Genomic DNA, 12,137 nt, shown 5'->3' on the forward strand with positions numbered 1-12,137 from the left:
GATTTTGGAGGTGAGATATTCCTTTACAATATTAGCCTTCGACTGCGGTTGTTGCTGTGATTGTTAAGCTACCCAATGTGGTTTTTTGCTGGGGCAGTGATATTTTCTCATTTGCATATTTCGTTATTTTCTGTGTGTGTGTGTCTCTGTTTCTGTCTCTGTCTTTAACCGTCTCTCTTCCGTCTTTCCCTCTTCCCCCCTCTCCCTCTCTCTCTCTCTCTCTCTCTCTCTCTCTCTCTCTCTCTCTCTCTCTCTCTCCCTCCCTCTCTCTCTCTCTCTCTCTCTCTCTCTCTCTCTCTCTCTCTCTCTCTCTCTCTCTCTCTCTCTCTCTCTCTCTCTCTCTCTTGTCAAAATAAATTGTGCTCAAACCTAGATCGGAAATTCATTTTAGTTACGGAGGAATTAGGTGCCATTCTTCGCTTTGTTCTGTACAATCATGTCAAATTACAGTGATTGAATAAGCGTATTTTTCAACTGCCAGGAACAAACGGTGCGTTTTCTCAGAAACGAAATGAAAGTCAGAATGTTTAACGATCAGAGTCAACGACTGTCATCATTTAAAATTTATTATAAAATGTACAGGTGTTTTTAGGGCGGGGGGGGTTGTACAATTGTGTGAATTCAAGTGGGGCACATCGAATGCATTTTACTCAACAAACCATGTTTGATTGGCATTGGGACCTACAGACCAACACTTTCAATGCATCTACTCGAAAGCAACAATATTTATCATTTCTGCAGACCGACAGGTTGCCAAGAGACCTACAAGAGAAACCATGATTCAACAGCCTCACTTTGGTAAATATCTTATTTTTTTACTTCAAGTTGTATTAGTATGGATCACTTTCAAATTTTGCGACTAAGTTTGGGGAAGTAAAATCAGCACACTAAGCGCCTCTGTTTGACTTTCTCTTTCAGTAAAAGGGAAGCAGAGTATGCTGTTCGTCAACTCTGATTGGTCGAATGAAATGCACAGAATCTCAATATTGAGCCGTCTTCTTGCCGGCGTTCTAGAATCAGAAGCCGTCGACAGGTATGCCACGACCTTGGAAGTCAGCGATACAGGTTTCACTGTCGACAAAAGCGGTGTCACGGTCGTCAACGCGCTGGAAAGTAAAGTCGACATTCTCCAAAACAAGACACCGACTCTAGACTGGCTTATTAACTACCCGAACGCCATCTACGATCACATGCAAGGCATTGAGAACATAAGACTTGTGGTTGGACACATGTCGACCGGAAGTGACGAACACTTACACCAGGCCGGCCTCGCAGTACACGAGAACATGAAGCAATCCAAGTTCGTCTTGTTCAACCATTCAATCCCAGAAGGTATGTCAGTGGTCACTCCTGACGTTGAGGTCGCTGCCAAAGCCGAGGTGGTATTTTCGGTTGGTCCGACAGTGTACAGTCACTTCCAAACTCAATATCACGTTCCTCCTGCCCCAAAATGTCACATCTGTTTTTACCCGCCAACCAGTGCACAGCTTATGGGTTTAAATGTGAAAGTTCCGAGTAAAGACAGCATGCAGAGAATCCTCACATTCTGTGAAGTGACAACGACGGAAGACTTCAAGAAATACAACGAAATCGCAATCGCCATGGGAAAAGTTGCGGAGAAGTTTCATGGCACTAAACAATCTGTACCGATATGGGACGTCATGGTCTCGACCAAAGACCTCGCTGGCAAATTGCGCGAGCATCTCAGAAAGGCCTCAGGGTCCCCGCAACTTCAACTTTACACAATACCAAGCCCATCCAACCAATCCCTAGTCGTAAAATTGCAACAGAGCGTGTTACTCGTTGTTCCAGAGAAACGAGACCCATTCAACTACGTAGCCTACTTCGCTATGCAGGCAGGGCTGCCGGTGGTCGTAGCAAAGCGCTCCGGTATGGGAGAATTTCTGGTTGAACTGTGTCCGCTCATCTGTGATGCTTACATGGTCGACGCAGGAGTGCACGATTTCAGTACATCCGATGCAGACAATTGGCGGCAGAAGATAATCGATAACTTGAAAAACCAGGAACTGTCTTTCGAGAGAGCGAAGCAAGTAAAGGAAGCCCTTGCCAATAATGATCTCATCAGGAATTCGACGAGAAGTTTCGTAGAGTACTGTAGGCGTGCATTCCATGGGAAAGGTAAGTTACAATTTGTAGTATATTGCGCTAAGTACAAATTCATAGATGCATTGTAAATATTTCCGGTGCTGAGCAAATTGAAGTAAGTTGAGTTTTGTTTTGACGACTATAGATCACTTCGTTGCTTGCTAGGCAAGACAGTTTAGGCCGAATTTGTGTAAACGCCTTATGTCTATTCCGACCTAAATGTAATGAAATACAAGTTTACGAACTGACCAAATCACTTTAAATCAAAGTGAGCCAAAGAAAGAATGTGTTCCGATAACGCCATCTAACCTACTATATGGCACTAACTTCACTGTTACCTTCATTCACTATTACCGATTTTTTCGAAAACAGTGCATCAAATGACCATTTTTGCCGTTTTCGCGGGCTTTATCTGCATCATGATAATGGAAACGTTCACGCGTTTACTATTTTAGTCCGAAGGTTTGTTGTTTATGTGCATTTGTTTACATATTTGAAATATTTATATTACGATAAAATTTAAAAATTAATTTTGTGTGTATACATTCTGCTTCCACATTCTAATACGAATATGTCGTACCTGAACGCAGACGATCTTGCAGAGAGCAATCAGGGCGGGAATATTCCAGCAGTTTTGCCTTCAAGGGATGACGGAGAAGTAGACGGGGGCCGGAGAAATGATAGCGACGTTTCTGAAGGTTTAGAGGTGAAGAAACTTGTTATTTACCGTTGTCATCAAATAGACCTTTTTCGTGTTATCCCGCAGTACATTGCTGTGGCTGTATCAAACACCGTATAGACTCTAAAAACAAAAATATTCTGATTGTGTGTTGTACAACGGATTATTATATCATGGAGATATGACAAAAATGCCTCGTGTATTTTGTATCCCTCAGAGAAGAAAATGTAGGCCAGGGTTTAACTTGCCAAAAAGTTCTATAAGTAACATAGCAAATACCCTAAGGCTAAAAAAAGTTAAAACGTACTCTCTGTATACTATAGCGCACTGCATCATGAAACAGTAAAAGAACTTTATGGCGAAAAAAATCCTACCACTGCAACAATAGCAGAGTATGTATCTTCGACTACTAATTTTGTGGAAAAAACTTTCTGATTTTTGAACTGTGGAGTGAATACAATTTCCTACAAATGTACTTCTTCCTTTACTATTGACACAGACAATTACTTTTTTCACAATCTCGACACATTCTTGTGTCCCGTCTATTTTTTTTCAATTTAGATCCATTTCAAAAGTATCGTTTGGCGTGAAAAACTGGAAAAGTTGATGGCGATGACTGATGATCAGCATGTTCAACAGTTAGACGGCGTAAAATTATGTTTGACGGATGAATTCCTAATTGCTAGAGGGTAAGTTGCGTCTTGCTACTGATCAAACGACTCGATAAACCGTCGTGCAACTTGTTTTTGAAACTGCGAGATTTGACTAGATTTGACATGATTTTTCGTTGCTATGGTTCAAGGTCACTTCTAAGAGGCGCTCGGAGAAAGCAAATCATTAATATAGTCAAAGACCCTAGATAATTCAGTTACCAATTGCAAAAACTCGCTAATTTCTTTAACAAAATTAAAGCCAGTGGAACCTACGGTCATGCCAATCTTATTTTATTTCACTTGGCAAAATCCTAATTTCATATCAAAGTCTTGCGAGATCTCACTGAGAAAGGACAACTGTATATCATTTTTACGTTGGATACTTTTGTGGATCCCTTTCAGTATTTTCTTCGAAGTTATCAATTAATGCGATTCATTATCGGAGGTTTCATTAATTTCTTTTTACCTCCCTAGTGGGCATCTGACCGACGTATACGTGGCAATAGACCTGAAACAGTCAGTAGAAGTCGCTGTCAAGAGAATTGATCCCAAGGGTGCTTCAATTGAGAATGAAGTAGCAGTGATGAAGAGAGTAAATGGTTTATCGATGAACATTGTAGAACTGTATGTAAGTACGTCTTCCTGCTTATTCCGGCCACTTAACGAACAATGATTTAGAAATTATTGGATTCACTGTATTTAGGCCCTAAATGTAGTTTTGTTGTCATAATCGCAATGACTTTCATAATTTCATATAAGTTTCATCTAATTTCATCCAATTTCACTCTTTACAAACTTCAGAATCTATAATTAGTACATTGAGGATAGTGAATTATTGAGAAGGTTCGCTAATCATTTTTCAACGTGTTTTAATACCCTAGCGTCACATACAACCGGACTCGATATACGATCGAAGTCTTTAGCTTGTGATGGAACTGTGTGAGAAGACTCTGGAGAGCTATATTCAAGAGCTGAGCACAGGTTCAGATGAGGAAACTCGCCAGGTTGCCTACAGAAATGTCATCATACATTTTTTGTCAGGCTTGAGAACTCTGCACAAAATGAAGATTGTTCACAGGGACCTAAAGGTAAGCAGACGCGATGAAAATCATGATTGTGATAAGGTAAAGCTAACCATAATGGATAAAAAGTAACTACATAAACTCTGTTAGCGATACAGTCCGAAAAAAAAGGAAATATTCGTATTGTCTATATGTAATACGATGACCGTACTAGCAAGTAAACAAACTACGTCGGTGTAAGTTACAGAGACTGAAAATGTACTAATATTTAATTGATTATTGTTAAAGATTTGTCATCTTTATTTCAATTTTCACACAGCCTAGGAATATCCTCATAGACTATCGTGGAAGAGCAAAACTCAGCGACTTTGGCATAAGTCGGCTCCTTGCTGATCAAACCCGCATCCATACGAAGAAAACAATAGCTGCAGGTAGTATAGGCCAGTTATCGATATCAATATAAGAGGATCATCCTCACACTGTCTGTCATCTCGAAGACTACGACGTCGTGGAGGATGTATTCGTTTTGCATACAAAACAAGTAGACTAAATATAAAGCTTTTCAGTTTAAATTAAATGTTCCAGACCGGTCCTCAACGCTGCCAACTGATGTAAACTTTTTTGTACCGTCTTCAACACTGACTACTCGGACTTGTCGTTATCAGGAACGGAGTGCAGGGAATCATGGGAAATGGTGGCGCCGCTAATTGAAGGAAGAGGGGAAGCAATGTACAGAGAAAAAAGCGATATTCAGGTAAAAATAATGGTTGACTATTGTTGCGTCCGCGTCCTAGGTTTCATGTTTTTTTGTTTAGTTTAGAGTTATCAAACTCCAATTGTAGACAGACGGACAAACGTCGGTGCAATATTTGATGCGCTGACGTAACACTGGGGCCGACAATGAGAAGTATGCGATTGCCTAATATTCAAATTTTCCTTTGTCAAGTGATTTGGTTGGGATTTGGATTGTGTTGAAGTCAATGTCCGCTCGCCACACGATCCGAGACACATTAATAGGCTACCGGTGACTGTGAAAGCGATAAACACAATTTCTAACAACGTTTGCATTAATTTCTTGGACAACATCAACAAAATTATTTGTTTGCACGTAAAAGTTTGTGTTTGCACATTTTACAGTAAAGTAAAAACATATCATACAAAACCATCGCCTATGTTAATTTGCAAGCACTTTAATTAATAAATCATTGCATTTAAAGGGACATAAGCTGTAACTTGTGGCAAGTTTTCCAGTATTCTATTAGCAACTACCGTGTCTGACCCTAATCCGTTTGTCATGCTGAAATTTCACGTATTCTTTTTGTCAGCATATATATGTATATATATATATATATATATATATATATATATATATATATATATGAGTGTAGTGATCATTGTTTATTGTTCACAAATGAATTCTAGTCCGGACTTGAATACAATTTTCAACAATTACAATGGAGATTATACTTATATAGGTTGTGTTTATATGCTAAATACTGGGCATTAAATTACATTTTAGGGATTCGATGCAGAAAGTGTGAGGAAACCGCATAACAAAGTTCTGAAAACATAGCCAAAAGATACAGTTTATGGAGCTTTAATGCAGGTGTTTCAGTAATATGAAGTGTCACTCATTGTATAATTCTGATATGTAAGGACAGTCTTCCTGAGAACGACATTTGCCCTGAATGTAGATATCGTCAGGTTTCTGCTCTGTATTAGACATCGGAATGTGAAATGATTGTCCTTACGTGACAGAAGAGGGATCTCGGGAAATGTGGCTGAGCGTACACAGTCAGAGATTGAACTGTGGTTTTATTAGCTACTATAGACTATAGTCTATAGAAGCTATTGGGATGGGTATCCGTCCGGCGTCCGTCGTCAGTCTGTATGTATGTATGTATGTATGTATGTATGTCCGTTTGTGAGGCGTCCGTCCACTCAAATATCTTGAGAACCGCAGTACTTACTGATTCGATATTTGTTGAGTAGATTAAAAATATGATTTTGAGAAACTGTTTTTTTTAATTTTTTGATATTGTTGAAAATAGGCAAATTAATGCCAAAAAAGGTGTTTTTGATAAAAAATCTTCTTCTTCATAACCGCTGGTCAGACAGCTTTGTTATTTGGTATACAGGTCCCTAGGGTAACCCAACTTAGATTTGTTCAAAATATGCAAATGTGTATTTTTAAGGAATTTTTTTTTGTCATTTTTGGTCAAAATTTGACTTGCATTGTAATGTAATTCTTGTACTGTATAAACCCTATCAATTCACCCAGAAAAAAATAATTAATATGATTTTAAATAATTGAATTAATCAGGAAATCATCAAAGCCCAAATAATTTTTATGTAGAATTATCAGAAAGTTCAACTTTTTTGACAGTTCATAGTAAATGCTTACCATCTTGGAGGATTAAAACATGTAAAGGCAACTTTCCTGAATCCCAACTTTGACATATTCTGAACCGTCATTTATTGTGCCCTGTATGTTATCTAAAAGAATTGCTCAAAATAGTCAATAGAGATAGAGATAGAGAAAGTTCTAATTTCCATTTATGGTTGACTTGGTAAGGATAAAATAAAATTACTTTTTGAGGAAAAAAATAGAGTGGTCAATTAAAGAGTGGTCAAAGTGATAGGGTTTTTATGGTAAAGCTTGGCTGTAAGATTCCTCATGTGCTATTTATAGCAATTGTGCAATCTGTGTAAACAGTGCAATGAAAGTTACATGATTCCTTATAATGCTTTTGATGACCTTGAACTTCTTAAGTTTCAAACATTTGTCTCTTCAGTGTGCTTTCTCTGAGTATGTACAGTCTCAACTTATTCAACAGAACTCACTTACATTGTTAATGAAAGATATCCACCTTCTTCATCAATACATGTGTCACAAAAGGTTATTCTCTACATAACACAGCAGAGCTCTGTCAACTGTTGAGTTGCTTGTTTTTTCAAAACCGCTGGTCAGACAGCTTTAATATTTGGTTTACAAGTCCCTAGGATGACCTAAGTGAGATAATTTCATACAGTCAGGAAATACTTAATTTTGTATCCATGTCTATTGTAGCTTCAGGGACTTTGGCCCTATGTTTTATTAAATCATTTTAGACTCTGAGCTTTGCACACTAGCGCAGGAATGAAACTGCTGCAGTTGAAACTCAATGAATGCCAGTTTAGCCAGAAATGTTATACATACACAAACGTTCACAGGCAAGTTATTGTCTTCGATAATGTAGTGACACAATGCATATGGTGTGATATATCATCTAAAGCATATTTTCTTCTTGATTCTAGGTCGCTGGAATGCTTGTCTTCTATACACTTACTGGTGGCATTCATCCCTTTGGAGACATGAAAGCTCCCATTGGAATCGCCATGAATATAAAAGATGAAAAGGCAATCAACATTGATAAGCTGAAGGACTGCGTGGCAAGACATCTAGTGGAATGGATGATACGAAAAGATAGAAAACGGAGACCCGAAATAAATGAAGTGTTGAGGTAAAGATACAATAAGGCTGGCCCATCTTATCTTCAGGATGACAATCGTTAGTTTTCATAGTAAATAAGCTGTAACAACACCTATTCTAAGAAAAGAAAATGGTGTCATATGCTGATTTGTTCCTGTAGCATGCGTTTAAGAAATAAATGTTTGTCAATGAATGAATGAAATGGCTGAATTCAATACATTTATTTTTGTATTTGTCTGATTGATCACTTTTCAGTATGTACGTATGTACGTATGTATGTATGTATGTATGTATGTATGTATGTATGTATGTATGTATGTATGTATGTATGTATGTATGTATGTATGTATGTATGTATGAATGGATGTGTAGTCATACGTATAAATGTGTCTGGTTATCCAATCCTTTTTTTTCTCTTGGCATCTTTATATTTGTATGCCAGTTTGTGTCTGCCTGTCTGTCTGTCGTCTGTCTGTCTTTCTGTCTGTCTATGAGCTCCTGGTATCCGGCGGTCTTTCTATCCATCATCAGGAGTATGTATTTATACTCGTCTTCGTACAAGAGCTTGCATGAAAATATTTGTGGTTTTTTTTCACATTCATTGTGATTCTAAAGGAGGCACTCAGTTTTATCATTTTTCTTTCAGGCATGCTTTCTTTTGGCCAAACGAAAAGCGATTTGGTTTCATTGTTGCAGTTTCTTCAGTCTTGGCATCCGGACAAGCGTATGTAGTTTAGTTAAGACTTTCTTTCGGTAACTTTTAATGAACCATCGTCTTGGTAACTCCTTTTATAGAAGGGTCTTCAGGCATGAGGAATGTTCCGTAGTGCCAAAGGACTTACTGATGATCTAAAGTATCGTTTTGAATTAATTATTCATCAAAAAATCTTGAATGCCTGTGTTTTTTAAGTAGTCGTCTTAGAAGTTCAATGGTAGACAGGGAGATATGGTATCGAAGTGTGACACGACTTTGTCTGAAAATGTTATTCACTACCATCCTGGCTTCCTGGTACCGCCACTTATATGGTTTGAGATGACCCTATTGTTCTTGTGATTTTCTATTTGTTCGTTGACTTTGTTAAATTGTTTCTTTTCATTGTACCTTGAATGACGCTGATCTCCGTGGTTCGTCTTATTACAAATTCCAGCCATATTCTGCAATCGGAGATCAACACATCAGGAGAGAAGGTGAACATTGTGAATTGGGTAGGAATATAAAATTTGATTTTATTATGTCAAAAGATAGATTTATCTATTATAAATAAAACGTAATGGGAGCATTAAAATTGACCAATTAATTTGACTTATGGGCAACGGAAAACAAGATTTAGTAATAGTTACCAGAGAATTGCGGCCAAAAAGAGGATTAAACGAACCTTTGTTCCTATTCGGTTTACTTCAACTGGCATGATAAAATGCGTTTTATTTGTTTATTTTTCATACGACTAGGTTGACAAAGTGCGGACAGGACCATATTCTTCATTGTCAAGGACGCCACCATTGGACCAAATGCTGCCGAACTGTTGAAGTTCATGAAAACATGTTACTATGCCGACACTTCAATGCCAAAGCATAACACGTAAGTGGATCAACAATGATATCGTATCCCTCAAAACAAGATATCTACAGACTGGTAATTTGTTATTACCATATCCTTTATGTGTAAGGCATTTTGTAAGATATTTTATACTTTTTCTACTTGTGTATCATGTGATGTATTTTTGAATAATGGCAAAATCTTTTAGAAAATAAGTCATGTTATTGACGGTTATCCAGATATAATATGAAGCATGATTACACTAAAAAGTTTAAGACGTTTTTCTGCTTTGCTCGAGGTACAAACTGAAATTAAAATCGGTCGAACGTTTTCATTACGATCTCGATTTTACCATTACTTCATCAGTGTACACTGTCCATAGACCTGTTGAATTGGTTTCTCAGCCTTGCCTTAATGAAACTGTTTCAAAAGTGTTGCAATTGATACGCAGTCATCGTCTTTCACAGAACCAACGCTGCTCCACAAGAGACACCTGCTGTCTACTTTCTGGAAACGTTCCCGGATGTATTTCTGACTGTCTATGACGTCATCCACCAAAGTAGATACAGCACTGGTACTAACTGGACCAAAGACGAGGCTCTTTTACAATTCTTTTCCCGCGATGAGTTTTAAAATGTGTAGCGTACATCCTTTGCAGAAAAAAACGTAAGAAAATTCTGACCAAAAACATTTGCCAACACGCCAAGCGTGGTTTAATGTGATGTTATTGTTTTAACCGAGAATAGACCGTACACATATTCAGGCAGCTTTTCTATCGCTCACTTGCTATATAAACTAGCTTCATTTGCGTATTGTTCTAGTTCTGCCATCCTACCAAGAGCGCCCTCTTCAAGTGAAGATAGTAAGATGTACTTATGAACGGAAAGGATAGTGTGTTGTAATAGCATTTTAAGTCTATAACTTTGAATTCGTTAATATTGACATAAAAATATTGTTGATATGAGAAGCTGAAATGTCTCAAATGCCGATAATAAGTAATGTTGGATATTTTCTTCAAAGCGCGCTCGATGTACTAGGTATTAGTAGCTTTTAACTTAGCTTAGATAATATGAATTCTCATTCCAGGACAAAACCTTGATATTGTTTTGTTTTGTGATATATTTCAATTTATATTTTATACCTTTTTCTAAAAAAAGGCTGTACTTGAAATGACCTGTATAAGTCGATGTGTCTAGTCAGGGAGAGAATCCGTGATGAATATATGAAATTCTGTACTGATATTACGATAGCACATCTTCATGAACATACTACCAATGACATTTGCTTCATGTAGCCAATGAAATGACGTTCAATTACTCGGACAACGTCGTGAACGGTACGTCATCGTATACTTAGACTACAATTTGAGGTGTATTAGAAAGTTCTAGTGGACGTTCTGTCTGACGTGTAAGCGATGGAAAAAATCGCTGTTTTTCAAGTTATTTCGTTTCATTGTTCGAAGTTGTTCACTGCTCACTAAAACTTGAACATGTCGAATTATTAATCCTCTGCTCACACTCACACGCAATTTTTAAATATGCTTATGACGTATAGACCACAAATTATGACTTCTAAAGCACTTGTTGTAATAATTACGATCAGGGAGTGGGGGTCTAACGACTGGCAATGTTTCGTGTTTCAATGAGCAGAACAAAATGAATAGTTGCAGTCGCTCAAATTAAAAAAGATGACCGAAATATTTTAAAAAGATATCGATTTTGTCTCTTTAACTTTAGTCGAGACCCTGTTCGTTGCTTTCAGCCTTCGTCCACATTCTGTCTTGCCTTGATGCCCACTTTTAGCGCTGTAACATAAAATCAGCTCATTTGAAAGTGTCACTGGCGTCCCTTTGAAAGTCAGTCAGTCCAAATGTTCCCGTCATGATTGGCGAATGATTAATTTGTTGTTACTCATAAACTAGCCATAGAACGTTTGGTTTATGGGCTAGTTTATGGACAAAATCGAGGCTAGACGGAGTGGGGACAAAGCCCGAAAGCGACGAATAGGGTCTAGGCTACCTTAACTTCAACAGACTTAACCTGTATTTGATGACGTAGTTGCTAAAATAACTGTGTCAGTGTGTGAACTTACGAGGAGATCTTTCATAAATTAAACCACAAGTATGACCTTCTTCCACATTGAACTTAGTCTAAGTGTAAAGCTTGATATAGCCTGCCTTGCTTTGTAACATTGATACATGAAATGCAGAGAAATCTTCCATCCTTTACCAAGAGGAATCCTTTCTGAAGCTTGGCCTACAACGTACGCACCGGCGATTGTAGTTGGTTTGTTCGTGTGCTTTCTTGAGATGGTGTCACTCAGTGCGCCTCGGAAGTGAAAAAAAAAACTAAACTATTGCTCAAACTTTCCTATGTGAAACGTTCAAGGAAACCACGAATACAAATGAGCGGTCTCCTTGCAAAATTTTGTACTAGAGAGAAAAACAACCTAACATTTACCGACATTCGAAATTCACAATGGCCTGTGCTAGCTCATTTAGGAAAAGAAATCGATTTCTTACTCCGAGAACTTTAAAATGGCCCTTCAACTGGTAGATCAGAAAAGATATGAGAGTCCGAATATCTGTCCCCAATAAATCACGCACGGTCCACTCTTCACAATTTTTGGCAATTTAAAAGCAACAGTTTTCCTCTCTCTTTACAATCTG

General features: G+C 37.9%; 1 protein-coding gene across 1 annotated transcript; it reads left to right on the forward strand.

Annotated features, from left to right (window-relative positions):
• Positions 1-3,925: 3,925 nt before the first annotated feature.
• Positions 3,926-11,599, forward strand: LOC139129502 (serine/threonine-protein kinase/endoribonuclease IRE1-like). Its single transcript, XM_070695140.1, has 9 exons — positions 3,926-4,066; positions 4,320-4,526; positions 4,780-4,891; positions 5,126-5,214; positions 7,758-7,963; positions 8,579-8,656; positions 9,081-9,138; positions 9,382-9,511; positions 9,937-11,599. Exons 2-8 carry the CDS (start codon positions 4,368-4,370, stop codon positions 9,457-9,459), a joined length of 780 nt encoding a protein of 259 aa, XP_070551241.1. The 5' UTR covers positions 3,926-4,066; positions 4,320-4,367; the 3' UTR covers positions 9,460-9,511; positions 9,937-11,599.
• The last annotated feature ends 538 nt before the right edge of the window (positions 11,600-12,137 follow it).

The sequence above is a fragment of the Ptychodera flava genome, chromosome 1 (assembly GCF_041260155.1).
Source record: "Ptychodera flava strain L36383 chromosome 1, AS_Pfla_20210202, whole genome shotgun sequence".
Classification (NCBI taxonomy): Eukaryota; Metazoa; Hemichordata; class Enteropneusta; family Ptychoderidae; genus Ptychodera; species Ptychodera flava.

Excerpts from the sequence above, each read along its gene's own strand:
- LOC139129502 (XM_070695140.1), top strand. The coding sequence starts at position 4,368 with ATGGAACTGTGTGAGAAGACTCTGGAGAGCTATATTCAAGAGCTGAGC. Across the intron at positions 7,964-8,578 it reads GAAATAAATGAAGTGTTGAG|GCATGCTTTCTTTTGGCCAA; the intron begins GTAAAGATACAA and ends TTTTTCTTTCAG. Across the intron at positions 9,139-9,381 it reads AGGTGAACATTGTGAATTGG|GTTGACAAAGTGCGGACAGG; the intron begins GTAGGAATATAA and ends TCATACGACTAG.